General features: G+C 57.6%; 2 protein-coding genes across 3 annotated transcripts; one reads left to right on the forward strand and one right to left on the reverse strand.

The window, feature by feature from the left end:
* Nucleotides 1-3,186: 3,186 nt before the first annotated feature.
* PCIF1 (phosphorylated CTD interacting factor 1) lies at nt 3,187-16,560 on the reverse strand. The gene is made up of 17 exons (XM_076351592.1): nt 16,492-16,560; nt 16,117-16,225; nt 13,119-13,257; nt 12,791-12,915; nt 12,188-12,325; nt 11,636-11,766; nt 11,239-11,393; nt 10,857-11,004; nt 10,565-10,648; nt 9,698-9,797; nt 9,320-9,482; nt 7,932-8,104; nt 6,832-6,918; nt 6,148-6,332; nt 5,542-5,635; nt 5,143-5,318; nt 3,187-4,294 (listed from the first exon to the last, which is right to left on the reverse strand). The coding sequence occupies exons 3-17, from the start codon at nt 13,240-13,242 to the stop codon at nt 4,042-4,044; spliced, it is 2,136 nt and encodes a 711-aa protein (XP_076207707.1). The 5' UTR covers nt 13,243-13,257; nt 16,117-16,225; nt 16,492-16,560; the 3' UTR covers nt 3,187-4,041.
* Nucleotides 15,993-23,878, forward strand: PLTP (phospholipid transfer protein). 2 transcript variants are annotated; one of them, XM_076351594.1, is made up of 16 exons: nt 15,993-16,104; nt 20,150-20,268; nt 20,473-20,572; nt 20,653-20,781; nt 20,936-21,091; nt 21,285-21,348; nt 21,473-21,536; nt 21,655-21,746; nt 21,885-22,061; nt 22,243-22,302; nt 22,404-22,565; nt 22,788-22,855; nt 22,938-22,980; nt 23,187-23,250; nt 23,338-23,414; nt 23,529-23,878. In XM_076351594.1, the coding sequence occupies exons 2-16, from the start codon at nt 20,157-20,159 to the stop codon at nt 23,667-23,669; spliced, it is 1,509 nt and encodes a 502-aa protein (XP_076207709.1). In that variant the 5' UTR covers nt 15,993-16,104; nt 20,150-20,156; the 3' UTR covers nt 23,670-23,878. The 2 variants fall into 2 exon arrangements, with proteins under 2 accessions (XP_076207709.1, XP_076207708.1); XM_076351593.1 differs by lacking the exon at nt 15,993-16,104 and adding an exon at nt 19,199-19,378.
* Nucleotides 23,879-24,032: the final 154 nt, after the last annotated feature.

Genomic DNA, 24,032 nt, shown 5'->3' on the forward strand with positions numbered 1-24,032 from the left:
TCCTCCGCGGCGTTGGCCTGGCAACGCGGAGCGGGAGGCGTATGCTCGGCCGGCCGGTGCCGGTGCCGGTGCCGGTGGCGTGCAGAGCCCTGCTAGGGCAGGGGCAGGCCCACCCGCGCCGCAGGGCACAGCTGGGGCAGCCGGGGTCCCCCGGGCCCCCCGCCGGGCTGCAGCAGGTCGGTGCGGGGGGTCGGTGCGGCTCTATGCAGCCCTGCTGCCCCTTCGCTCCCAGGCAGCCCTGAGGATGCTCCTTCCCTGCCTGGGGGCCCCCAGGCAGTGGCCCCTGGGGCCCTGCAGATGCCGGCCCAGGGGAGAGGGCGGCCGCAGAGCAGGGTCCTGAGGGCTCCCGCAGCACGGGCAGACCCTCTCCCCTTCCCTGGCCTGGGAACGGGCGGCTCCTGCTCGGCCCCAGGGAAAGAAGCGGCTTCAGGCATGAAGCGTCCAGCGGGGAGGGCTCTGTACACCCGTCCCAGGGCCCAGCACGTCACCTGCAGGATGAGGATCCTGGGGCACAGAGAAACGCCCAGCACTGCCAGCATGTGCCCGGCCTCCTCGCCCCTCTCCTGCGCCCCAGGGAGCCAGGGCCAGGGGCACTTGGGGGCCGCAGCACTTGCCAGAGCCAGGCTGGGCACAGCCGAACCCTTGGCACATCCCTCTCCACGCCTGGGCCTCCCCAGCCCATGCCAAATGCAACCCCCCCAGCTGCAGACCTTGCAGGGGTGTTTCCAGCAGCCCCGAGGGGCAGCAGCTGTCAGAGACCCCCCCCCCCCCGCTGCCCAGGGCTGAAGGCAGGTTGGCAGCGCTGATTCCTCCCCAGTGCAGACAGGGCAAACCTCCCTCCCGCTGTGCTGCCGGCGAGGAGAGCAGCAGCAACCGCCCACTACAGGCGGCAGCGCTTGTGGGGGTGATGGCAGGGACCCCATGCAGTGACGGCCGACCCGGGACACGCCTGAGCCCAGGCGCTGCTGGGGGTTTCCAGCTCCTTGTCAGTGACAGGGTCACGCCTTGCTGCTCTCAGCCCCCTCGGGGCATAGGACAGGGTGTCTATGCCGGTTAACAAGAAAATTACTTTTTTTTTTTTTCTCCATGCAGGGCTCTACCCTGGTCGCTGAGCTCCATGAACTGCCCAGGTAATTACTGTCCACACCCTGACAAGCGCAGTGCTGGGCTGCAGCTCTGGCCCACGCCAGAGCAGCTGCTTGGGCTGGAGCTGCCCGAAGCCGCATTAGTGAGGGGCCCTTTAGTTCAAATCGTCAAAGTTTGGCAGAATCTGAAAGAATTTACTCCAGGGGACCAGGCAACGTCCAGCTCCCAGTGTGACAGCTGACCTCGTCCCTCCCAGTCCTGCTTGTACCCCCCACCGTTCCCAGCTGCATCTCCCGGCTGCCCGCACCACCACAGCCTCTCGCACAGCCCTTGCTGGCCCGGCCTTTGTCACCTGCCCTTGGCTTCACCCTTGGTACAGGCTCGGCTGGGCAGCGAGCAGTCCCGAGCGCTGCGGGACGGCCACCGCCGAGTATCTTGGTGGGAAGTGTCACGTCTCATCTTGGCATCGGGCTGATGGGGGTGCCCCGTGCCGGCCCATCTGGCTGCCTTGAGGATTGGGCAGCTCATTTCCTGCAAGCAGAACCTGCTCCTTGTCCCAGGCACGCACCCCTGGCCCCTCCACACTCACTGGACCCTCCACCCGCTGTCACTTCGTCCCTGCGCTTCTCCGGAGCCAGAGCCCACCAGCCTCTGCCGCTGGGACTTGGCTCCCGGCACGCTCCTGCAACTAAATTCCTAACAAGGTAATTGGCCGTCACCCGAGGGAGCAAGACAAAGGACTCGGTGAGGACAGACTGACCAAGGAGTAGGTTTGCTGAACTTCCCAGCACCCGTGTGTGGCTCCGGTCACCTGCACTTCAGGAGCAGGCTGCCTTGGCTCAAAATAATGAAGAAAAGGAAAAAAAGACTTTACAAACTGCTGCTTTCACTGACGGAGTTCCCAGCTGTCCCGAGTGTCATTAAAGGAGGTCAATGATCTCCTCATCTCTGTCGTTGAAAGCATCCCTGGAGAGCTGTGGAAATACTGGGAGCAGGCTGAGCAGGCAGCACGTGGGGCTGGGCTGTGCCCACCGCAGAGCAGTGGGCCACTGCTGGCCACAGAGCGCCATGTGCGTGGCACGGACCCAGGATTCATGGCGCTTCCTCATCTCCCGCCTTTTAACTAATAAACCTCGTGACCTGTTTGATCTGTGCCGAGAAACGCAGCCCCACAAGGCTGCAGGATTACAGGCTTCCAGGCAATGCTAACCCACCCCGGAGCCATTTTCCTTTGGGACAGCAAAACCCAGCTGGGGAGGACTGGCTTCCAGGGCCCGCAGCCCATCCAGAGGCAGTGGGGGCTCTAGAGGTAAAGCCAGGAAATTCCCAAAGCCCCGAAGCTGGGTCAGAGAACTACCACGGCTTTTAACCCCCAGAGCCACCCTCACCTCGTTAGGCCAGAAGAGACTGGGGGTAGTAAACGATTCTTTAACACAACAGCCAGGGACAGGGTGAGATTGATGGCTGGAAGCTGAAGCAAGACCAGTCCAGCCAGGGGAGGCCTGTGCTTTGAGAGCGTGGTGCATCGACCCCCAGGCCGCTCTACCCGGGAAATCTCCCCACTCACCGCGGGCATCCCCCCCCTGCAGATCAGCGTTAGGGACTGCCCGCGGGAAAGCCCAGCCAAGCGCTCTCAACACCGCACCGGTCGCCGGTCTGCGCCAGTGAGGCTGTGCCTGCAACACGGCTCAGCCTGCGCCTCCCCGATCGGGGGGCAAAGGGCTACCGAAGCGCCGAGAGCCTCGGAGCAGAGGCCACGCAAGAAGAAGCGGGGTGGTTCTGCCCTGAAGAGCCTGAGGGCGATTACAGCTGCCTGCACTTCTTGGAGGGCCGTTACAGGGAAGGGAAAGCCAAACTCTTCACAGTAGCGGCAGACAATGAACCAAGAGGGTAGTGGTCAGGTTGCTGTAGGGGGTTCACGCTGGTCATTAGGAAAAAAAATTCACCAGGAGGGCACCACAGCACAGAATGGGTCACAGATGCCAGATAGTTCTGCAAAAAAACCCAACATTTTTCTGCCTTTCAGCCACAGTGAGACAGGCGAGGGCAGGGGGTGACCACAGGCCCCTGGCTGACAGAGAAGAGGCACGGACACGGGGCAGAGCTGTATGCTGGTTTTTAATGTTCCTAAGAACTAGGAAACAGAAATCAAAAATAGACTTTGCTCTTCTTGATAAAAGTAATAAAATGGTTAGCGGTGTTAAATTAATCCTTACAAAACAAAACCCAAGGAGGTTAAATAAAGCCCAGAGGCTCCGCATAAAAACCACGATGACTACAAAACAGCTGCAAAGACGTCTTTACACACCAAAGAAAACTCCTCTTCTCCGCTCCTCCCCTATACGGTACACAGTGTCGGCGAACACGGGACTCACACATGTGGGAAAGAAACACGGATGCAATGGGAGCAGCCCTGCGAGGAGCACGGGCGCCGTGGACAGAACTATTTACACTATGGACACGGAGCTGTGCTGGTGCCAGTCCGGCCGCAGGAGCCCCCGGGCTCTGCCCGCCCTTCTCCTGCCGGCGCTGGGCTGTGGCCAGCTGCTGGGGCCCCTCCAGCTGCGGCGCTAGGCGCCGAGCACTCGCATTTGCTGTCCGTCCCTCCATCTGTCCCGCCGTCCTTCCGCCCATGTGTGCGTCCCAGCTCCGGCTGCCCCTTCCCTCGGCGCTCTGGCGTCGAAGGGACTGCCTGCTCCTCCTGCCGCACCACGCTGGGTTCCCTTGCCCTCCGGTGAGGGCCACAGCCGAGCCTCCTCTCCCCACCGGTGGCCGGGTGCTCCCCGGTGCTCGTGGGCGGGGGCGGCGTGCAGTTCGCAGAGGAAAGCAGGTGCCGTGGAGCTGCTGCACAAGAGTCCCCCGGGCCGGTGCTACGTAGCCAGCAGTCTCTCCACTGCCCCGGCAAGCCTCCTCGTGGCCGCCGGCACCTCCCCTGCTGCCTCGCACCTCTGCGCCTTAGTTGGGATTAGTCTCCCGGCTGCTGCTTTGCTCTCGGCCCAGCTCCCGCTCTTTGTCTGCTGTGGAGGAGGAGGAGGAGGAGGACGACGACGAGGAGGAAGATGAGGAGCTCAGGGTCCGGCCTGAATGCTTGTAGGCTGCAACGAGCTCCTGCAGCCGCTCCGGCGTGGGCTCCCACTTGGCAAAGCCCGCACTGTTCTGCAGGAAGAGGACGGCTGTGTTGTGCACGGCCTTGTAGTACATCTCCTCTCTGCAGGGGAAGACAACAGGCACTTAGCATCTCCCCTGGCCCACCTGTCCAGAAGTCACACAACTGCCACCCAGATCTAATTCCTAGCACCCGCCCCTCCCCTTCCTGCGTGTCACGTTTAGGACAAGTATTCGTCTCTGTCCTTTTCTCTCATTATTCTGAGGAAAAGAGCAAGCAGAGTGCAGCGTCAGGCATTTCTGAGTAAAGGTAGAGGCTCACTAACTTTCAGAGGAGAAGCACCGATGCTGCGTAGCCACCTAGCTCTCTACCAGCACATGAACCGGGACATCACTGTCCTTGCAGAAGGAGTCTCATCGCGGTAAGGCATCAATCATAACCAGGTACAGAGAACTTAGTCTTTAAGCACTTGTTGCTTAAACAAGTTGTTGTTTGAACTTCTTGCTTAAACAGCAGACCAACGGCCAGCTTGCTCCGTTGAGGACTAAGATCCTACCCGCCCCTTGCTTCTGCTTCCCCCCGGGTGACACCGAATTGCTGCGGCATTTGGCAGCCCAGGAAATGCTGCTCAGCTCGCTCACCAGATCAGAGGGCTGGCAGAGGAGCACAGATGATCACCACAGCACCACATGTATGACCTGTTCAGACTGGACTTGTACCCAGGGAATACACCACTCACAAGCTTTTTGTTAGTGAAATACCTCAGTAGTCATTAAACGAACGTGAAATTCACAACACTCTGTATGCCTATCTTAAAAATCCAGGGTGATTATGTACTGCGTTCTTCCTTGCCTGCTCCCTACTTCCCATTGATTTCAACCTGGGATAGGATATTTCTGTCATACGGCTTCAGAAACGCATTCCCAGAAGGACCCGAGAAAAAGGCCTACTTTTTGCAGACATGCTGAGACCCGCTGCGGTATTCATGATCAAAGGCTGGCAGGATAAGCTGGTGCCGCTTGAACTTGCTCTGCTCCATGCGGGTCAGGGCTGGTGTAGGAGGGTCCCGCCACTCGGGGATGAAGACGATAAAGGAGAGAGGCTCACTGGAGTTCTCCAGCAGTTTCTAGTTCAACAAGAAAATGAACAATCTCAGCCCTGGCTGAGCAATGACATGTCTAATGAGTTCTACTGAAAGGAAACATTCCTGCTTCTGGAGCAGTGCCGCAGCAGTCACCGTCCTTTGCCTTCCGCACTACAGCCCTGCTGTAAGGATGCGGGAGCAGTGGGGAGAAGAGGACTGACTGCACAACTCCATTCAGAACAACTCCATAGGTGAGTGAACATACCTCAAAGTGAGAGACCATGGCATCCATCAGCTCCTCACAGAACGGAGGATTTGCCTCAAAAGAGCCACTTATAGGGAAGAAATCCAGGCACGGGCTGGAGGAAAAAGGCAAAGATCCCTATCAGAGAGGCTAGAATTCTAATTTTCACACCTTAAAAAGCATCTGTTTCCTCAGAAAAGGCAGTCGCGCTCTCAGAAAGCCTGAATCCCCAGCAGTACAGGGCCTGCTGCTTCCAACAGCAGGACTGGTCACTGGGGACACACTCCACCTGTAGTCACTGAAGGTGACTGCTGATTCAAGCAGACTGCCTGAGGGCCCAGGTCTCTCATTCTTCAGAACAAGGGCAAGCGCTGGCAAACCTATGAACTGCATTACTCCAGGGACCAGAGCCCTCTAACTAGACTAACAGCACACTCCTGACGGTTTCACAGCGTGTCTGTGTCCACTCATTGCCTTTAGGCAGGCCTGAAGTACACATCCTTCTGAGCAGACATCACACAACCAGCTACCGCCCTGAACACACAGACACGTCAGCCTGTCTTGAGTCATCACACGTGCACGCACCCACACAGAAACACGGCAAGGGCACCGGAACGTAAGACTCACCCCCTGGATCCAAAATACCCGTCTGTATCCAAGAAGGCCGAACAGTACTGTTTAAAATAGCAATTCAGGGGCGAGGCAAAGCATTCAAAACTCACTCCAAAGAGCTTATGGAGGGCTTCGAAGACGTGCACGGGAAGTGCCCCCTGCAGACCAGTTCCTTCGTACAGACCCACACCGAACATCATCTGAGGAGAGCAAACCCCGGTGAGCCGTGCCTGCACTCGCTGTTCCTGCTGCTCCCTTCACTGACCACGGACCCAGGGCCACACGTCCATGCACCCACTTCTCTAGGTATGCAGGGCCCCCTCGTCCTTTCTCAAATTCGTGTAGGTCCCCTGCATGTACCCAAGAATGCTCTTTAGATATTTCATCCAACTCAGGCCCCACAAACCAACTGTCAATTTTCACATATATCCCCCATGAACCTTTAGCTGGCTCTCAGAGTCAAGTTTCTTTCATAAAAATTTATCTTTACCCACCCTGAGGTCTCCTGTCAAGATCACAATTGCTCCCCAGACCGCAGTCCTATCTCAAAACACCGGGAGCAGACAACAGACCCAGTTTAAGCCCTATTTTGCATCAGGCTCCCAGAGCTGCGGACCTCCCCCAGAGCAAAGATAACAAGTTCAGTTCCCCACTATTACTAAGGCTTTCTGATGTACAACAACTGTGATGAGACAGTACCTGATATCGACGGAGAAGGCACCAAACCCTGGGCAGAAACTTTTCAAAGCCAGAGTCGTCAATGCAACTGTACCGATAGAGAAGCCACTGGAAGAGAAAGCCCAGCCATTAAACACAGAATCAACAAAGGTAAGACAGTACACAAACATACCATGATATGGAGAGGAACACTGACGAACAACAGGAGCAGGTGGGGCTCTGCATGGAGGCTTGTCAGCACATCTGCTTTTACCGTGCGAGTGAACCGCAAGCTCTTTACTGGCATGAATGAATGTACCACATCAGCAAGTGTCTCTCAGCAAGGGCTGCCTTGCTGCAAGTACGACCATTCTTGCAGCACAGTACTCTCCTGGTTTCGGCTGGGATAGAGTTAATTTTCTTCCTAGTAGCCGGTACAGTGCTGTGTTTTGGATTTAGTATGGGAATAATGTTGATAACACCCCGATGTTTTCGTTGTTGCTAGGTAGTGCTTACACTGGTCAAAGACTTTTCAGCTTCCCATGCCCTGCCAGCGAGAAGCTGGGAGGGGGCACAGCCAGGAGAGCTGACCCAAACTGGCCAAAGGGATATTCCATACCATGTGACGTCATGCTCAGTATATAAACTGGGGGGAGTTGGCTGGGGGGCAGGGACCACTGCTCGGGAACTGGCTGGGCATCGGTCAGCGGTTGGTGAGCAATTGCATTGTGCATCACTTATTTTGTATATTCTTTTATCATTATTATTATTTTCCCTTCCTTTTCTGTCCTATTAAACTGTCTTTATTTCAACCCATGAATTTTACTTTTTTTTCCCCGATTCTCTCCCCCATCCCACTGCAGGGGGGCATTTAGCTGCCTGCTGGGTTAAACCACAACAAGTATGTATCCAAAGCATACATGCAACACCTTGAAAGTATTCCCAGCAGAAGCCTGACCCTGACTAAGGTGAAAGTAGCTGTCCTCATTTCTGCTACTATTAGGGCAGTGTCTGACAGCCTCCGCCAGGTCAGCGCTCCATCCCTCTGCACAGTCGCTCCTCTCGGAGGACAAGGAGAAATGAAACCTCTCACCAAAGAGCAGTTTGTGACAAGTCACGCAGGACTGGCAGTCAGCCCTTACCAGCTTGCTGAAGTAGTTGCGGCTTACTTTCACCATCTCCCCCTTGTACCGCACACATGCCACATTGTTTTCCATATGCATTTCCACACTGGGGAGTGGTGGGGAGGGGATGGCCAGTCTCACTGGGTAACAGTATACGAGCCTGTCCTGGACTTCAGGAGCTTCTATCTCAGCTACGGAGAATAAAGAGAAAGGCAGCCCATTAGAATTCCATCTCAAAACATGCAGCAACAGGAATAGGGCTAAAGAGCAGACCGGTCACCCCAAAAACACCGTGGTGGTCCTTCATAGATCTTGTAGGCAGCTACCTAGGTTCAGAGCCAATTCCCCAAATTAATTCCATCACCCGCTGCCAGAACATAGAGAGGACCCATTTCACAGTACTTTTCCATCTCTGACACAGCACACCTGTAGACTGTACACAACCATTCCAGCATTGTGAGGCACATTCCAGACGAGTAAAACACTTTCCTTGTCCCTACCGTTGTTATTTCAGTTTGCCCCAAATTCATCCAAAGCACAATAAATATTCCCAGGCTGCCAAGTGCAGGAGGCAAAGGAATCTTCCTGCCACCTTGTGGTTACCCATCACAGACAGCAGCTAAGCCTCGGCTTCAGCAGGAAAAAAGAGAGCTCACAGGAAAGATCACTCAAAAGGAATCACGGATTCAATCGGGTGGGAAGACAAGCAGCAAAAACAAGCAGCAAAAGGCAGACAATAGGATCTGAAGGGAGCCTGAGGAGAGCTAGGACCCGAAAAGGAAAAGGACTACAGAACGGTGGTGATGAAACAGGGACCATGGAAGAAGGAAAAGGTGACTAGAGGCACAAGTACAGACCTAAACTAGGAAGAAAGAACAAAGATCAAGGAACATCAATCCTCTGCTGGGAAAGGAAGAAGGGTGCACAGTGACGCACTGGGAGGCAGAGGAGTGCAGAAGGTGCTCAGAACCCAAGAAATGTGGCAAAGGAGAATATAGGCAGGAGAGCGTGCTCAGCATTAGGAAGGAGAGTGTCAGCTGTCCCCAGGAATTCATGAAGAAGCAGAGCAAAAAAACACGGTCCAGGGAAATGAACTAATACCCTGTTCAGTGTGGTCAGCTCCTAACAAGCTACTTAATCCTGACAAATCATACATTTATGGTATTTGATATTACAGCTGGTAACAGTACCTGATGGAAAACACCTTGCCACTGCATAGGCACTGTGTGACTCTGTCAGCTAAGAACTATGCTGGACTGGCTATTTCTGACTCTATTAAATTCAATCCCGGGGACTCAGAGCAGCCCTCCCAACAGATAACGCTATTTGAATGGGGACAGGCCAGAGTGCATTGCCTTTATGCTGCAGTGCTGTAGCCCTATAGCTCTTCAGAGCTGACTGCGTACCAGATATATTGTTCTCTTTGAGGATGGCAAGATGCTTCTCCCGGATCCGCTTGACGTATTCAAGGGATATGTAGTAAATCTTACTGCAGATGCCTTCAACGGAGTCCTTTGCTGCAGCAGACACATGGGGCCCACATTGTTTGCGTAAGTGCTCCAGGCGGTCCTGCAGAACCAGAGAACCAGAGAGTCCCTTACACAACCCACCATCGGACTCCCCAGAGGTATGCAGAGTCTGCATGCCACTGTCACTCCCATTTCACAAAGCAAAGGAAAGCAATCGCAGCCTTCTCCAGGAGGACCTCTATCTGGCCCCAAACACGCACCCCCCCTCTTTCCCAGGCTCCCTGCGCTCAGCTGCACGAGCAGAGGGATACTGACCATGTAGTCCTCCTTAGAGGCAGAATGGTCCCGTCGCAGCCAGCTGAAGGTGTCCTCCACGTTCCACTTCACCACCTTCCTGCTGTCTGGTGAAGCACTCCTGCACAAAATGGAGAAGCAAAATTTAACCCACGGCTGCACGGCAATATATTCCATCCCACCACAATGGTCTTCTATCAGCAGGGGAACACAGCTGCCGACACTTCCTCAAGGCCCTACCCTGTCACTCCCCTCCAGGCCTCCTCTGGAAAGTGTTTCCAGACATTTATATGACTAGGGACTGCCATGCTCTCTCCAAAACACAGCGTAGCTGTCTGCTGTCCTCTCCGCAACAGGAGAGGCAGATAAAGCATTGATCTATCATGGAAATGGTCCATTTTGATCTTGCCTCTCATTTTCAAATGCAGCCATTGCTAGGAGCTTGTGACTCTGAGAAAACTACACCGTCAACAAGCTTTTTATTTTCCCCACACGGCTATCTTCCTCAATTCTGTCCTGTGGCAGATCTTGTCAGAGAAGTCATACATGGTATAATAAAATACCGCCCTAAGCTTTCTGCTCTTTAATAGCAGCAAGTGCCCAAGCACTCTTGTTTTTTTCTCAGGGATAAATGACAGAAGGCATTCTATGTCCAGTATTTCAAAGATTCTCACTTGTCTCTGCATACGATCAGCTTCCCAAAATTACATTTTACTGTAACATTACTATCAAAAGAGGCCTCCAGCACTGTCTTTTTTCTTCTGTACCTTCCTAACCTTGCTCTTCCTCAGTACGATGATGACCAACGCTGAATAAGGTGGGATGCAGCAGCCCCTATAACCTTTTTCTCTTTTCTGAATGTGACAGCACTGTAAGAGGAACTCCCACCTGGATTCAATCAGCCGTTTCGCAGCCTCGGCATACTTGAAGAGCAGTCTCTTGGCTTCCTCCCGGAACTTGATTCTGGATAACCTGAGGTAAGTTTAAATTCACATGCATCAGTTCCAAAGCTGCCACGAAGGCATGGAGGCCAGGTCCAGTTCCCAAGCTTTACATCACCAGCACCCTACCGCTTCATCAGTGAAAGTAAAACACAAAAGCACAGAACCGCAGCAGCTAAATCACTGGACCAGACCAATGCAAAAACATCCCAGCAAGGTGCTCTGTCTTTGAACAGTACCTGATGGGAATGTCATTCATGATCTCTCTGAACATGGAAGGAGACACTACTGGCTCGCAGTCACTCGGTAAAAGAGGATCTGTCCCTTTATCAACGACCTTCCTCTCCAACATCCAACGATTAAAGGACTCCCTTGGGGGGTCAATCCCTGGAGAAGCACAGAAAAAGGATCTAATCAATACAATAAAGAGGTGCCCAGAAGCCCTGATAAGGATCATCACATTGGAATTCTGCCTAATGAGTTTGCAACCAACAATGTCACAGAGAGTATAACCATCACAAAAAGAGATCACAAGGACAAGACAGACATAAACTAGAAGGAAGAACCCCACAGTACTGCAGGATTGATAAGACAAATAAGGGGGGCCCAACAGAAACTTACCTTCTCGCTGCTGGCAGAGCTCACGATAATGTTGCCGCAGCTTGAGAATGAGCTGGGATCGAAGCAGCTCCACCTCGGGGTGTGGAGAAAGCACTTCAGACGGTGCTCTCTGCTTAATCACTGCATTTGTCTGAATATCCAGGTCCCAATATACTCTATGGCAGAAGCAAATGTCATCAGGATGGCCAAATCATTGGCTAATTATCAAATATTACTTCTAAAGATGCTTCCTTGGGCTGTTTCACCAGCCAAGTGAGAGTCTTGAACTATCAAGACTCCTTGCAAAGATATAGGGGGGTGTTACATCCCTCAGGTTCTTCTTCAAAGGTGTCTGGAAAACCAGGTGTCTCTAATCTACCACCGAGAAAAGAACAGAAGACAAATGGAGACAACTCACTCAGTTGGTCGTAAAAGAGCTGCCTGCTGTTTATCTTCAGGTGAAACACACCATGCCTTCAAAACAGAGGTTCCTGGAATACTGGGAGAGCTGGGGACTGGCTGAGCAGCTGGGTTCCCTGGGACATCCGCCTGGGCATGTAAAAAATGAATTACTGGCCCACAGAGACAGGTAAAGGGAAAGCAGTCCAGAACACCTAACAATCCTGCACCAGTACACCACTCAGGATACCCCCATGAATTGCTAGAGCACATCTGGCCTGCTGTTGGCCTAAGTTAAATGGACATGCAAGCTACCATATTTCTCAGTCATAATCTGTTATCTCCCAACTCCCATACTCCACCTCAGGCTGTAAGAGAGAAATGGCAACTAGGCAGGACCCGAGTCTGCTTTCACTTTTGTACTTTCTGAGCGTCAGCTGTCACAGCTTGAGTTGTACTAGGGTGGCCTGACCTTGCACAGTTCAAAAAAAACAGGTCCAAGCTCCAGACCCCCTAGGTTTCAGTTTGAACAACATCCTCAAGCGTATTTGTCTCACAGCACCAGACCCACCTTGGGCTTTTTCACACTGTTGCCGCTCGGTGGAACCTCTTCAGAGAATCTCCTCTTCCTTTGCTTGCTCTCCACAGAGGTATCTATCATCCCACCTTCCAGTGGCATCGGAGCCGCATTCAATCCCAGAGGGTCTGACTATGAGCGTCCAAACAACAACAGCACGTCAGTTCATCAGCTGCCACTGCAGAGTCCCAAACAAAGGCACTAAGCCCTCTTAATTTCCCATTTCACTGCCCCAGGCTCCCACGTGGATGGAAATAAGGACACTAATACTCACACCTGCAGAAAGCTAAAAAAAAATCTCTTCTAGACCTGTGCCCGTATGCTTTTTTTTAAGACTTAGATGAGAAAAATGCAACAAACTCCCCCAGGTTGAGTGTTCTTTGAGCAGTGCACTACACCTGGAACAGCACTACCTGAGCGTGCACCTGAAGGAGGAACATTTCATCAGAACCAAGCCAAACACTGGACTCAGCAAGGAGTTCTGAAGGTAGAGAAGACCCTCCCACACGTGCAATCTGAAGTCCACAAGACCACGGCATCTGTCCCTGCAGAGTATCCCAGTATTGGCATGGCCCCTTGGGATGAGCGCATACTTACAATGACATCGTGCTGTCCCAGAACAGGCATTTCCCACAGAGATTGGTTAGTGAAGCGATTGAAGTAGTAAGGACGATTCTCCCGCTTGCTCCAGCACTTCTCCCAGCCAGCCTGCACCAGCTCATCTGAGAAGACAGTGAGATAGAGTCAGAAGAGGAGCAGTCCTGAGTAACAGCCCTGCCCTTCAGGTCCCCATTACTGCCACAGCACACTCTGAAATACGCATCATTCCTAGCCTCCCTTAGCAGCCTCGCTTCACCTTCTCTCCCCTGCTAGCAGGGCCCTGCAGAACCCTATGCTGGCGCCTTCCCAAAAGCAGAGTCACTACCTGGCAGGTCCTGTACCAGTCGCATAGGTTTGGGGGAGCTGGGCTGGTTCTGGTTGGAGGTGCCAGGTGAGTGACTCATGAGAGACGCTTCCTCCGCAGGGCTTCCGTGATTCTCATTGGCCATTTCTCAGCAACCACACTAGAAAAAAATACACAGAAAATCCATGTTACAGCAGGAAAGATCCCAGATCCACTTGGCCCACTCAGCTGTAGCACTACAAGTTCATTCTGATAATAAAACAGGGTTTGAACCAGTACACACAAAACGGCACCCAAGTCCTAAAAAACACCTGTTACCCTAGATACAACTAGCTATGAGGAATGCTGAGCTTTAAATGGTGTCAACCAGGGAGTTCTTAAGGCCAGCATTCAAAATACTCACTTTTCAGCTAGATCCCTCCTAAGAGTGCAGTGCCTGGTCCCATACATCAGGACTGAGAGCATAAAAAATAAAATACACTCCTCTGTGAACATGTACCACCTGCCACACTAATACTACTAGCCATATCTGATCTGTTATCGTCAGAGACACTTTAAATCAACATTTACACACACATAACTGCACATAATTTAAACAAAAGGCTTTTATTAAAAAACTTCTGCTATATGAAATAGCCCTAGTACTTCACTAATAACAACTTCTGCGGTTCAGAGAACCACAGGCTAGGAGTCAGGAACTCCTGAATTATTTTCCTCAGTGTGTCCCAGGCCCAGACTAGCTGTGAGGCCTCAGCCAGGCTATTTTAGCCTTTGGTACCTTTTCATCTTCGTAACAACAGTTATGCAAAAAAAGGTCTGTTGAAACAATAAAACTCATCTTAATCATAATTTAATGTTGCCAGCTGGAGAGAAACAGCCAGGCTTTTCCCCTCTTAGTCACCATTCTTCCCCCTGGGGAAGTTTCTGAGACAGCACTATAGATTGCTCCCCTCTGGCAGCCCTAAATACAGTGGCAATGAACTGGGGGAAACAAGGCATTTTAAATAATTACCATCTACCTCAGTTACTTAACTCTATTCAGGCCTTTGGAGACACCCTACACAACACCGAAGTTAGGGCCGCAGTAGCACAACCTTGTATACAGAAGTGTGTTTTTTAACTGAACACCACAGTAGCCCCAGCAGTAGGCTCCCTTGTATATCATCTCTTAAATGACAACTCTGGTTTGGTTTGCACGCTAAGTTATTTTGGATTTATTCACCCTTGCTCCCCTTCCTGTCCATAAAAACTGTGCTGGCTATTTCAGAAGACCAGAATGGTAGGAGCTGACAACGGTCAAGAATTAGCAGGCACTAGCTAAGTTGTCTATAGTACCGGTTGTGGAATCAGTATGATGCAGGCCAGGGCTGAGGAACACTTGACCCTTCCAGCATCTCGGAAGATGTTTCCGTTTTTCCAGCAAGGGTAAGCAAGGAAAGGTGTGGGACACTGCAGAAACCTGGAGTTTCGGTCTCTGCTCAGAACTAGGCAGATAACAATAACCAAGCCCACAGGCGAAAGTGTCTGCTACAGAGCGTACCAATGCAATCATGGACATTTAATCACCCCAGCAGGTGAGTGTTGCGCAATATTTGTTTACCCACACTTCCTCCTGAACTCCAACCCCACCGTGCCCTCTACAGTTACTTCACTTCAGCTAGCTGCCAGAAAGGCAGCAAGGTTAGCCCAGCCGTCTCGAAGAGACACGGCAGGAGCTCAGGCTCGCATCAGGGCTGTCAGTGCAAGGAAGCACACCGGAACCCGAGGGGTCCTAGGGCTGCAAGGCATGAGCCTCATCAGGCAGTGCTGCAGGTGCAGTAACTTTTGAAGGATGTGTTTAGCCCCTCCTCCTTAAACTAAAAACATATTTGCACATGCAGTTGCTGATGTGTCCTGCACATTACACAGCCAACACGTTATAATGGACTGGTACGTACTGACAGGACCAGACCTCCCAAAGTGATCCAGATAGCGCTGGATATCAAGATCTTCCTAGACTGGCTAGCACACACCACCTGCGGTAACTTGCTGGTGTTTTGCACCACTGATCGCTCAAAACAGCTCTCAAATAGGGTTCGCTGCTTTTGCCTTCTCCCATTTATGGATAAACTAGAATGGTGGAAGCAGACAAGAAGCTTTATCACTTGATCAGTGTTGATGAGTATTAAATCCAAGTACCCTTAAGATCTGGGAAAAGGAAAAAAGCAAACTAACAGGAATCCTGACAGAAGCAACTCTACTTTTATGTAACTAGTATTGGGACTTAGACAGTGAAAGGGATCCAGAGTAAGCATTTTATGGTGATTACGGTATTGTTTTTATACACCATGGCAATGCATACAGTACTTCACAGACACCGTAGAACGCTGTCCCTGCCCAGAGAGCTTACAACCTAGGAGCAGCAGCACAACCAGAGAGACCACAGCAAGGTAGAAGAAGACACAGAGTAAAGAAGTACAGCAAACAGCATCATTATTTGTTTCCATTTCACCGAGGTAGGATTTTACACAAGACAACAGCAAATGCAGACAAAGGAGAGCAGTGACAGCCCCCTGGGACTCAGCAAGGTTCTCCCTCATCCCAGAACCACAGCTGCTTCAGGAGGCTGGAAGTCAGGCCACCGCCTCCTTCCATCAGTACTTCTCCCTTTCCTGAGAGCCAGCCCTTGCGCCTGGCTAGGCGGGACAGGGGCTGAGCAGAGCACAGAGCTCCCAAGGCAGCACGCACAAGTGTGGTGAGCGCGCTGGGGACCAAGGGACCGTGTCTGCCGAGGGAAAGCATGCTGCCAGGCAGTGCGGAGGCAGCTCCCGGGGCTGCCCTCCCGGAGGCGGTGACGGGACGGAGCTCCTCGGTGCGGCGGGCCGGGACCGGCAGGCAGCCACGGGCACCGGTGCCCAGCGAGTGCGGAGCGGAGGCGGCGGCGGCGACAACTCTGCAGGCTGGACGGGAGGAGTCCGGGGGCACGGTCTAAGCGGGGCGGAGGCCGGGCGGCCCCGCGCCAGGGCAGGCGAGTACTTACGGTGGCGGGCTGCCTGGCGGGACGCGTGGCCGTCGCTCCGTGCTCGCCGCTGGCGCGCCGGGGCCGCATCCTCATAGCGGGGCGTCCCGCGCCTGGCCCGCGGGGGCCGCTGCGGAGACAGGAGGCCGTTACGGCGCGCCGCGGGGGAGGAGCCGCCGGAACGCGCGCAGGCGCGGCGGCAGCGGCGGGAGCGCGGCGCCCGGAGCAGCCGGGGCGGGCGCAGCGGCGGCGGCCGCGCTCTAAGATGGCGGCCGTGGGCCTGCGCCGCCTCCCCTCCTCCGCCGCCCGCCCGTCGCCGCCCGCCCCCTTCCCCCCCTCCTCCTTCTCCTCCTCCTCCTTCAGGGCAGCCCCCGCCCGCGCGGGAGCGCCGCTTACCTGAGCGTGAGGTCGGGGGCTGTAGGCACCGGGCACCGCTGCGTCTCCCGCCGCCGCCCCACCTCCGCCTCGCCCGCCCCACCGCCGCCATCTTGCGCCGGGACCGCGGGCAGCCGGTGCGCAGGCGCGGGGCCGCCCCGCCCTCGGCACTGCGCAGGCGCCGTCGCCCGGCCGCCGCCCGGCGCATGCGCATTTCCCCCGCGCCCCGGCCCGGCGGCAGACCGCCTGCGCGGAGCCTGGCCCGCGCTTTGGCGGGCGGGTGGGCGCATGCGCGGAGGGCGGGCGGCGGCCCCGCCTGCCCCGGCGCCATCTTTGGTGTGGCGCGGCGGCCCGCCCCGTTGTGGGCACGGCCGCGCCGCCGTCGCTATTTCGGGCCGCGCAGCCTGTCATTGCGGCCCGCGGTGGCCGCTGCGGTGCGGCCCTGCCCGCCCGCCGCGGGCGGTTCCTGTCACAGGCAGGGCGAGGCCGCAAGCGGTCGCTACCAAAGGGCCTTTGAAGTGCGGCGGCGCCGGAGCGGAGCGGGCGGCCGGGCCTGAGGGCGGGGGCAGCGCATTGATGTGTGCCGGCAAGGGCGGCCGCCGGCGGCAGCGGCCCGGCTGGGAGCCCGCAGCGGGGCTTCCGCCGCCCGGCGGGGCCTAGCGGCCGCTTCCTGACGATGCCTCAGCCCGCGGGCCAGCCCCTGGCAGCCGGCCGCCCCGAGCGTTGTTCGTGCCCGTGTGCCTGCCGACGGGAATCCCTCTGTTCAGGAGCATCCCCGTACACGTTCCTGCCTGCACGCCCGCTCGTTTAGTTGTTAATTTGGCCCACAAGGTCAGGTTTCAGAAAGGTGGCGGTGGCGCACACGCCCTGGCTGCCGTGGCCGGTGGCGGGCAATGGCTGTGTGTGAGGGGATGGTTGTGCAGGTGTGTGCCCAGCCGTGCGCCTGCCCCATGCCCGGTGCGGCGCTTTGCAGGTGGAGCTGGGTGCTGGCGCCGAGATGGGTGGCTGCGCTCCTCCGCCGGCCCTTGGGATTGCTCCCTTGCCCTGGGACCGGCAGCTGCTGCTGCAGGAGCCGTGGCGTGGCTGCCTTCCCGCGTGGCCCATTGGGGCGCATGCCTGGCCGTGCTCCCCGGCGTGGCTGGTTCCTCTGTGCCCACCGGTTGCATCCTCCCAGAGCCCCAGGCTGCATGCTTGTGGGGACAGATGTGCCTCTGCCACATGTGGCACGGGAGCCCAGACCCCACGAGAGAGCGTGGTACTTGCAGCACGATGGGAGCAGTCTGCATCCAGCGCAACGCGTGCTGGAGGATGACGTGGGGTGGGGAAGGGGGACACGGCAGTTACTGGGTCCTGCCTGGCTGGGCCAGCTTCTGGAGGGGGCTGCAGGAGCCTCCACTGTCCCCTCACAGCCGGTGCGGATGGGCTGCGGGTGGTGACCCTGGATGCACCGACCCAGCAGAGCAGCCGTTCTGCACGGTGGGGCACAGCCACCTCTCTCCTGCTGCAGGCCCGCGGGCTCGGCTCGCTGGGCAGACGATGGCCGGCGCTGGCTCACGGCCCCCGTGGAGGAGCTGTCACCCCCAGCTGCAGGGCCCTTTCCTGCCCTTTGCCTCTGGAGCTGTCGCCGCTGCCCAGTTTTCTGAGGGGCTTTCTGTCTTCCTGGGCAGCAGCCTGACCTGCTCGCTCTCCCAGAAGTCTTGCCCTCTGCTCTGAGAGCACCGGGGTCAGTTTAATGAGTTAGTGCTGGCAAAGCAATTCTGGAGGGATAAGTGCTGTGTAAGCACTAAGTCTCCCAAGTCTCCCTGTGTTCGGCGCACGAGCCCCACACAGCCTGGCTCTGCTGCCCTACAGCACAGATAATTGCCCGGAGCGCAAAGTGCTGGCTCAGACCAACCCCTTGTCGCACGGCCTGTGGGGGGAGAGGAGACTCTGAAGGGACAGTGTGAAGCCTCGATCCTTGGAGCTTGGGGATGGTGAGGGCAGGGGCAGCCCCTCAGCTGCGCCCCTGCAGCTCACTCAGGCAGGGCCCTCGGGGCCCTGGGGAGGACGCCCCGACCTGAGAAGCTGCCCATTCTCCCTGTGACGGGTGCTTGCAGGGGCGGGATGGAGCAGGATGGCGGCATGGGTGCTGCTGGGGCTGCTTCGGCAGCACCTCTCACAGTGCTACGAGCCCCAGTGCCTGCCAGGCTGCCAGCAACAAGCTGGGCAAGTCCATGCAGGAGCACGTCCTGCAGACCCCAAGCTGCCCAGTTCGTGCCAGGGGCCTGGGCAGCGGCTGTCAGAGCAGCACTGAGGGTCCGGGCAGCCTCGGCATCTTCTCCACCAGGGGCTCGCATCACAGATGGGCACAAACCAGCCTCCGTCGGCACCCCCGACCCAGGGCCAGGGGGCCTGTGTTGGGCTCTGGCCCTGGCGCAGACCCCGCCGGGCAGGGCTGGAGCTGGCAGAGGGCGGCTGGGAGAGCTTGGCACCGGTGGAGGCTTCATGATGCAGACTGTGGGGGGGGTGAGGTGTCCCCAACCCCGCGTGCCCCTTGCGGGGCTGAGCATTGCCGGGGAGGCCCAGGGATGTGGTGCGTGGCTGCACGCGAGGGACGTGGGGAGCTGTGTTTGCTGTGGGGGAGGAAGGCTGCGCACTCAGCCCGCAGCCTGGGTGTCTGAGCAACCCGCTGTCTTTCTGCCTGTGCTGGCAGGCAGCTGGGGCTCAGCGTGCCGGAGACCTGCATCCTCCCCGTCCCGCTGTCTCCTCCCAGCTGTGGGCTTGCAAGGAGTGGCAGCTGGTGGGATATATAAAGGCAGGGGAACCTCAGCCAGCTCAAAAGAAACTCCTGGAGCTACTGGTGTTCTCCCTCCCTCCCTTCGCGTGATTCAGCTTCCCCACACCAGGGGAGCCGAGGACAAGCCTCACTGTAAGTACCCGAACTGAGCCGGCATTGTGTAGGCGAACCCCTGGGTCCGTGTGCACAGCCTCGGGGAAGGATGGCAGCTCCGGGCCCTGGACAGGAGGGTCCCCTGTCCTCTCCCGTGCAGAGAACTGGGGGAGAATGCTGTGGGGGGAGCCCTGGACTGTCCCCACAGTCTTGCAGGGAGCTCTGCCTGTTGCTGCTGGATGGACAGGCTCCGGCTCCCTCCTCAGCCTAGTGTGTGGACAGGCAGCGCATCTCCATGGGGGGAGGGCAGCCAGGACTGCCCCGCGGGGCTGGGAGGGCTGTGGGGTGGCCCCACAGGAGAGGGCTCCCTTCTCTGTGGGGTGCTGGTGTTCCCTGCTGCAGCAGCACATGCTGGGCTCGCACCTCGCCGTGCAGTTTTGGGAGCTGGGAGTGTTCAGGGCAGGGTGGGGCGCGGCTGGGGCCAGCAGGAGCCCTCTGGGGCGAGCGTTCCCAGGGGACGTGAGACCCTGCGGGCCTCGCAGGGTCTGTGCTGGGGGCTTGTGCGCAGCACCCTAGGGTGGGGGCTGTGCCACTCGTGGGCTGCTGGTCCATGGGGGTTCAGGCAATGGGGACCTGGGCAGAACTCGAGGGGGATTGGGGGGGAGCAGCGGAGCCTTGGGGCGTTCCTCGGGGCCATCCCCTGCTCTGGGGCTGCGAGCAGATTGGGCAGCAGCCATCTCCCAGGGTGGCCGGGTATCCCCCGTGTGCCCCACTGGGCCAGCCCGTGCTGACCCTGCTCTCTGCCTCCAGGTGTGAGATGGCTGCCGGCAGCCACCTCCTCCTCCTCCTCCTCCTGCCCTGGCTGGTCATGGCCTCGCACAGCCCACCTGGCTGCAAGATCCGGATTACCTCCAAGGGGCTGGACCTGGGTAAGGGGCTGGATGGGACCCTGCTCCTGGGGCCTGGGTAAGAGGCAGGTTGGGATGCTGCTCCTGGGGTCTGCACCTGGGTAAGGCTCTGCCTGCACGTGGGGCGGCTGGAGAGGAGCTGGGGGACTGGCTGGGGGGGGGCGATGCTGCTGGGAGGGCAGCACAGCCTGGCTGTGGCCAGCCCAGGCTTGCTTTGCTTTGCAGTTAAGCAGGAGGGGCTGCGCTTCGTGGAGCAGGAGCTACAGAACATCACGGTGTCAGACCTGCACGGGAAGGAGGGGCAGTTCCACTACAACATCAGCCAGTGAGTGCTGCCTGCTCCCCACGCACACGGCTCCCCATGTCCATCTGTCCATCCAACCATCTATATCCCTTCCCCTGCAGGGTCAAGGTGGAGGACCTGCAGCTGGCATTTTCCGACCTGTACTTCCAGCCTCAGCAGCACCTTGTCTTCAACATCAACAATGCCTCCATCAGCATGCGCTTCCGGAGACAGCTGCTCTACTGGTTCTTGTGAGCTACCTCCCCCTCCTGCTCCCCCAGGCACCAGCCTACCCCACGGCTGGGCCACAGCCACTGCTTGGCCATGCCCGCTGGGTGCCTTGCTGTCCTGCCCTGCAGCTGGTAGGAGCTGTGTGCTCCTCTCATCTGCTCTCCTCGCTTCCAGCTATGACATCGGGTCCATCAATGCCTCTGCGGATGGTGTCCACATCCACACAGTGCTGCAGCTGGCCAAGGATGAGGCTGGGCGCCTGAAGATCTCCAACATCACCTGCAACGCCTCCATTGCCAGAATGCATGCAGGCTTCTCCGGCACGCTCAGGTACACCCAACCCCACTGCAGCAGCCCTGTCCCTCCGCCGGGCCAGCTCCACCTGTGCCTGGCTCCTCGGCCCCCCTTTCTGCACCCTCGGGATTTCCCCAGCCCAGGCTGTGTGCTGGCATGGGGCTGGAGGGGCAGGGCTGGAGCTGCAGGGGAAGGCAGGCAGCCACAGAGCTGCTCTTGTGTCCTGCAGGAAGGTCTACGAGTTCCTGAGCACCTTCATTGTCACAGGGATGCGCTTCCTCCTCAGCCAGCAGGTACGACAGGCAATGGAGCACAGGGGAGCCTGGCCTTGCCCTGCCCCACAGCAGGAGGGGAGGGTCCAGGTCCTCATCTGCACCTGGAGCAATCCTCCTCTTAGCCCAGCCCCTTGCCTTTCAGATCTGCCCGTCCCTGGAGCACGCCAGCCTGGTGCTGCTGAACTCGGTGCTGGACACGGTGCCGGGTGAGTGGTGCCCTGGGGGAAGGGACCGGACCCCACGCACTGTGGGGAGGGCAGAGCTGGGCATCGGGCTGCCAGGCAGCCCGCAAGCTTGGTCATGACAGCACATCTTCCCTGGCAGTGAGGAACTATGTGGATGAGCACATCGGGATTGACTACTCCCTCCTGCGGGATCCGGCTGTCTCCATGGACACCCTTGACCTAGACTTCAAGGTGAACACTGGATCCTGCCCTGCCGACCCTCCCACAGTCCACATGGGAACAGCTGTGCCAGCCTGCATGCTGGGCACCACGGAGCGAGCGGGGTGGGCTGCGCTACAGCTGCAGAAACATCTCCTGTTCTCGGCCCAGGGCACGTTCTTCCCCCGTGCAAGAGAGAACCAGGAGCTGGAGAACCACGCGGTGGAGCCGGTGATCAAGGAGACTGAGCGCATGGTCTACGTCGCCTTCTCTGAGTACTTCTTTGACTCGGCCATGCACGCGTACTTCCAAGCGGGTGTGCTGGCCATAGAGCTCCAGGGGGAGAAGGTAGGCAGTGCCAGTCACCCGGCTATGCACAGGCAGCTCTCTCTGGGCAGGGGCCTGCTGCCAGGCAGGAGGGAGGGCTGGGCTCTGCCCACAGAACAGAGGAGGTGCCATCCAGGGAGCAGCTCTGCTGGGATCAACAGCAACTGTTCGCTTATCGTCCGGTGGTTTGTCCTCCCTGCAGGTGCCCAAGGACCTGGAGGTTTTGCTGAGAGCCACCTTCTTCGGGACCATCTTCATGCTGGTGAGAGAAGCACCTGGCCGGGGCGGGAGGCACAGGGGAGCCCCTGGGGCAGAGCACAGCCCTGCCCAGCTCTGTGCCTCCGGCTCACCTGCCCTCCCCAGAGTCCTGCTGTGGACGCTCCCCTGCGGCTGGTGCTGCAGGTGTCGGCTCCCCCCCGCTGCATCATCAAACCCTCGGGCACCTCCGTCTCTGTCTCTGCCTTCCTCAACATCTCACTGGTGGCCCCGGGCCGCCCCCCCGTCCAGCTCTCCAGCATGGCCATGGTGAGTGGGGGGCTGGCCAGGAGGGGTGCACGTGGCCAGGGCTCCCTGTACAGCTACCCCAGCGCACAGGGGAAGAGCGTTTCCCACCTCACGGGGGAAGGCTCTGGCGTCCCAGAGCAGAGGGACAGCTGGGCCTATGGAACAAGAGGAGCAGCCAGCCTGGCCAGCTACCTGCTTGCAGTGGGCACAGCAGGGCTGTGATTCAGCCTTCTCTCTCCCTAGGAAACAAAGCTGAGCGCCAAGGTGTTTCTGCAAGGGAAGGCGCTGCGCGTGCAGCTGGACCTGCGACGGTACGGCCTGTGCTGGGGTCCCGTGGAGGCTGCGGGGAAGGTCCCCTCTGCGCCCCACTCACGGCTGCTTTCTCCCCTGCAGGTTTCGCATCTACTCCAAGCAGTCTGCGCTGGAGTCACTAGCAGTGAGCAGACCCGTGCCAGCCCGGGGAGGGGGGGTCCGGCCTCCCTTGCTAGCACCCAGCCACAGCACGGGGCAGGCTTGGGGAGGGGCTGTGCATTGCAGGACACTCCTTCTAGCCCACCCAGTGCTAAGTGCAGGCATGCCCTGCCCAGGCAGGCAGGTCTGCTGCTGCTGCCGGTGTGCTCACCCACATTCCTCTCTCCCCAGCTGTTCTCACTGCAGGCCCCACTGAAGACCCTGCTGCAGCTGACAATCATGCCCATCATTAATGGTAGACACCACTGCTGCCCGCACACAGCTGGGCTTGGGGCAGGGGCACAGTGGGACTCTGTTTCACTGCATCTCTCCCTCCCTGCAGAGAGGACTAAAAAGGGGGTGCAGATCCCACTGCCAGAAGGCATGGACTTCACCAAGGAGGTGGTCACCAACCATGCGGTACGTGGCAGGATGGGGACAGCCTGGGCACCCCCAGCGGGTGCAGGGACCATGTCCTGCTGGGGCAGGGCACAATTACACCCAGCCTTGCGCTAATCCTCTTTGCCTTCGCAGGGATTCCTCACGGTGGGAGCTGATCTCCACTTCTCCAAGGGGCTGCGGGAGGTGATTGAGAAATACCGCCCAGCCCCTACCGCCCCCGCCTACCCCAGCTCAAGGCCTGCAGAGCCCAGCATGGACCCCCGCCAGCTCTAGCTCTTCTCCCCACTCGCTCCTTCACCCCGGACCGAGGGCAGATCCCGGGCTGGACCCGTAGACTGTAGGTAGGAAGCAGCTTCCCCGGTACCACCGGCACATTCTGCAGGGCACCCATGCCCTGGTGGGTAGCAGCAAGGCGGAGACAGCCGCTCTGGGAACCCCTGCTGCACCCCATCTTGTTACACTAATAAACCACTTGACTCCAACCCACGCGGCCTCATTGCTTGGAGATGTGCCCACGCCGGACTGCACGGCTGCCAGCACGTGGGGAGAGATGGGGAAGGAGGCAGACAGCACTGCTCCCCCGGCCAAGGTACTTGGGAGGCAGACACAGCTCAGAACAGTGGCAGAGGGGCTCAG

This window comes from Aptenodytes patagonicus, chromosome 14 (assembly GCF_965638725.1).
Source record: "Aptenodytes patagonicus chromosome 14, bAptPat1.pri.cur, whole genome shotgun sequence".
In the NCBI taxonomy this organism is placed as follows: domain Eukaryota; kingdom Metazoa; phylum Chordata; class Aves; order Sphenisciformes; family Spheniscidae; genus Aptenodytes; species Aptenodytes patagonicus.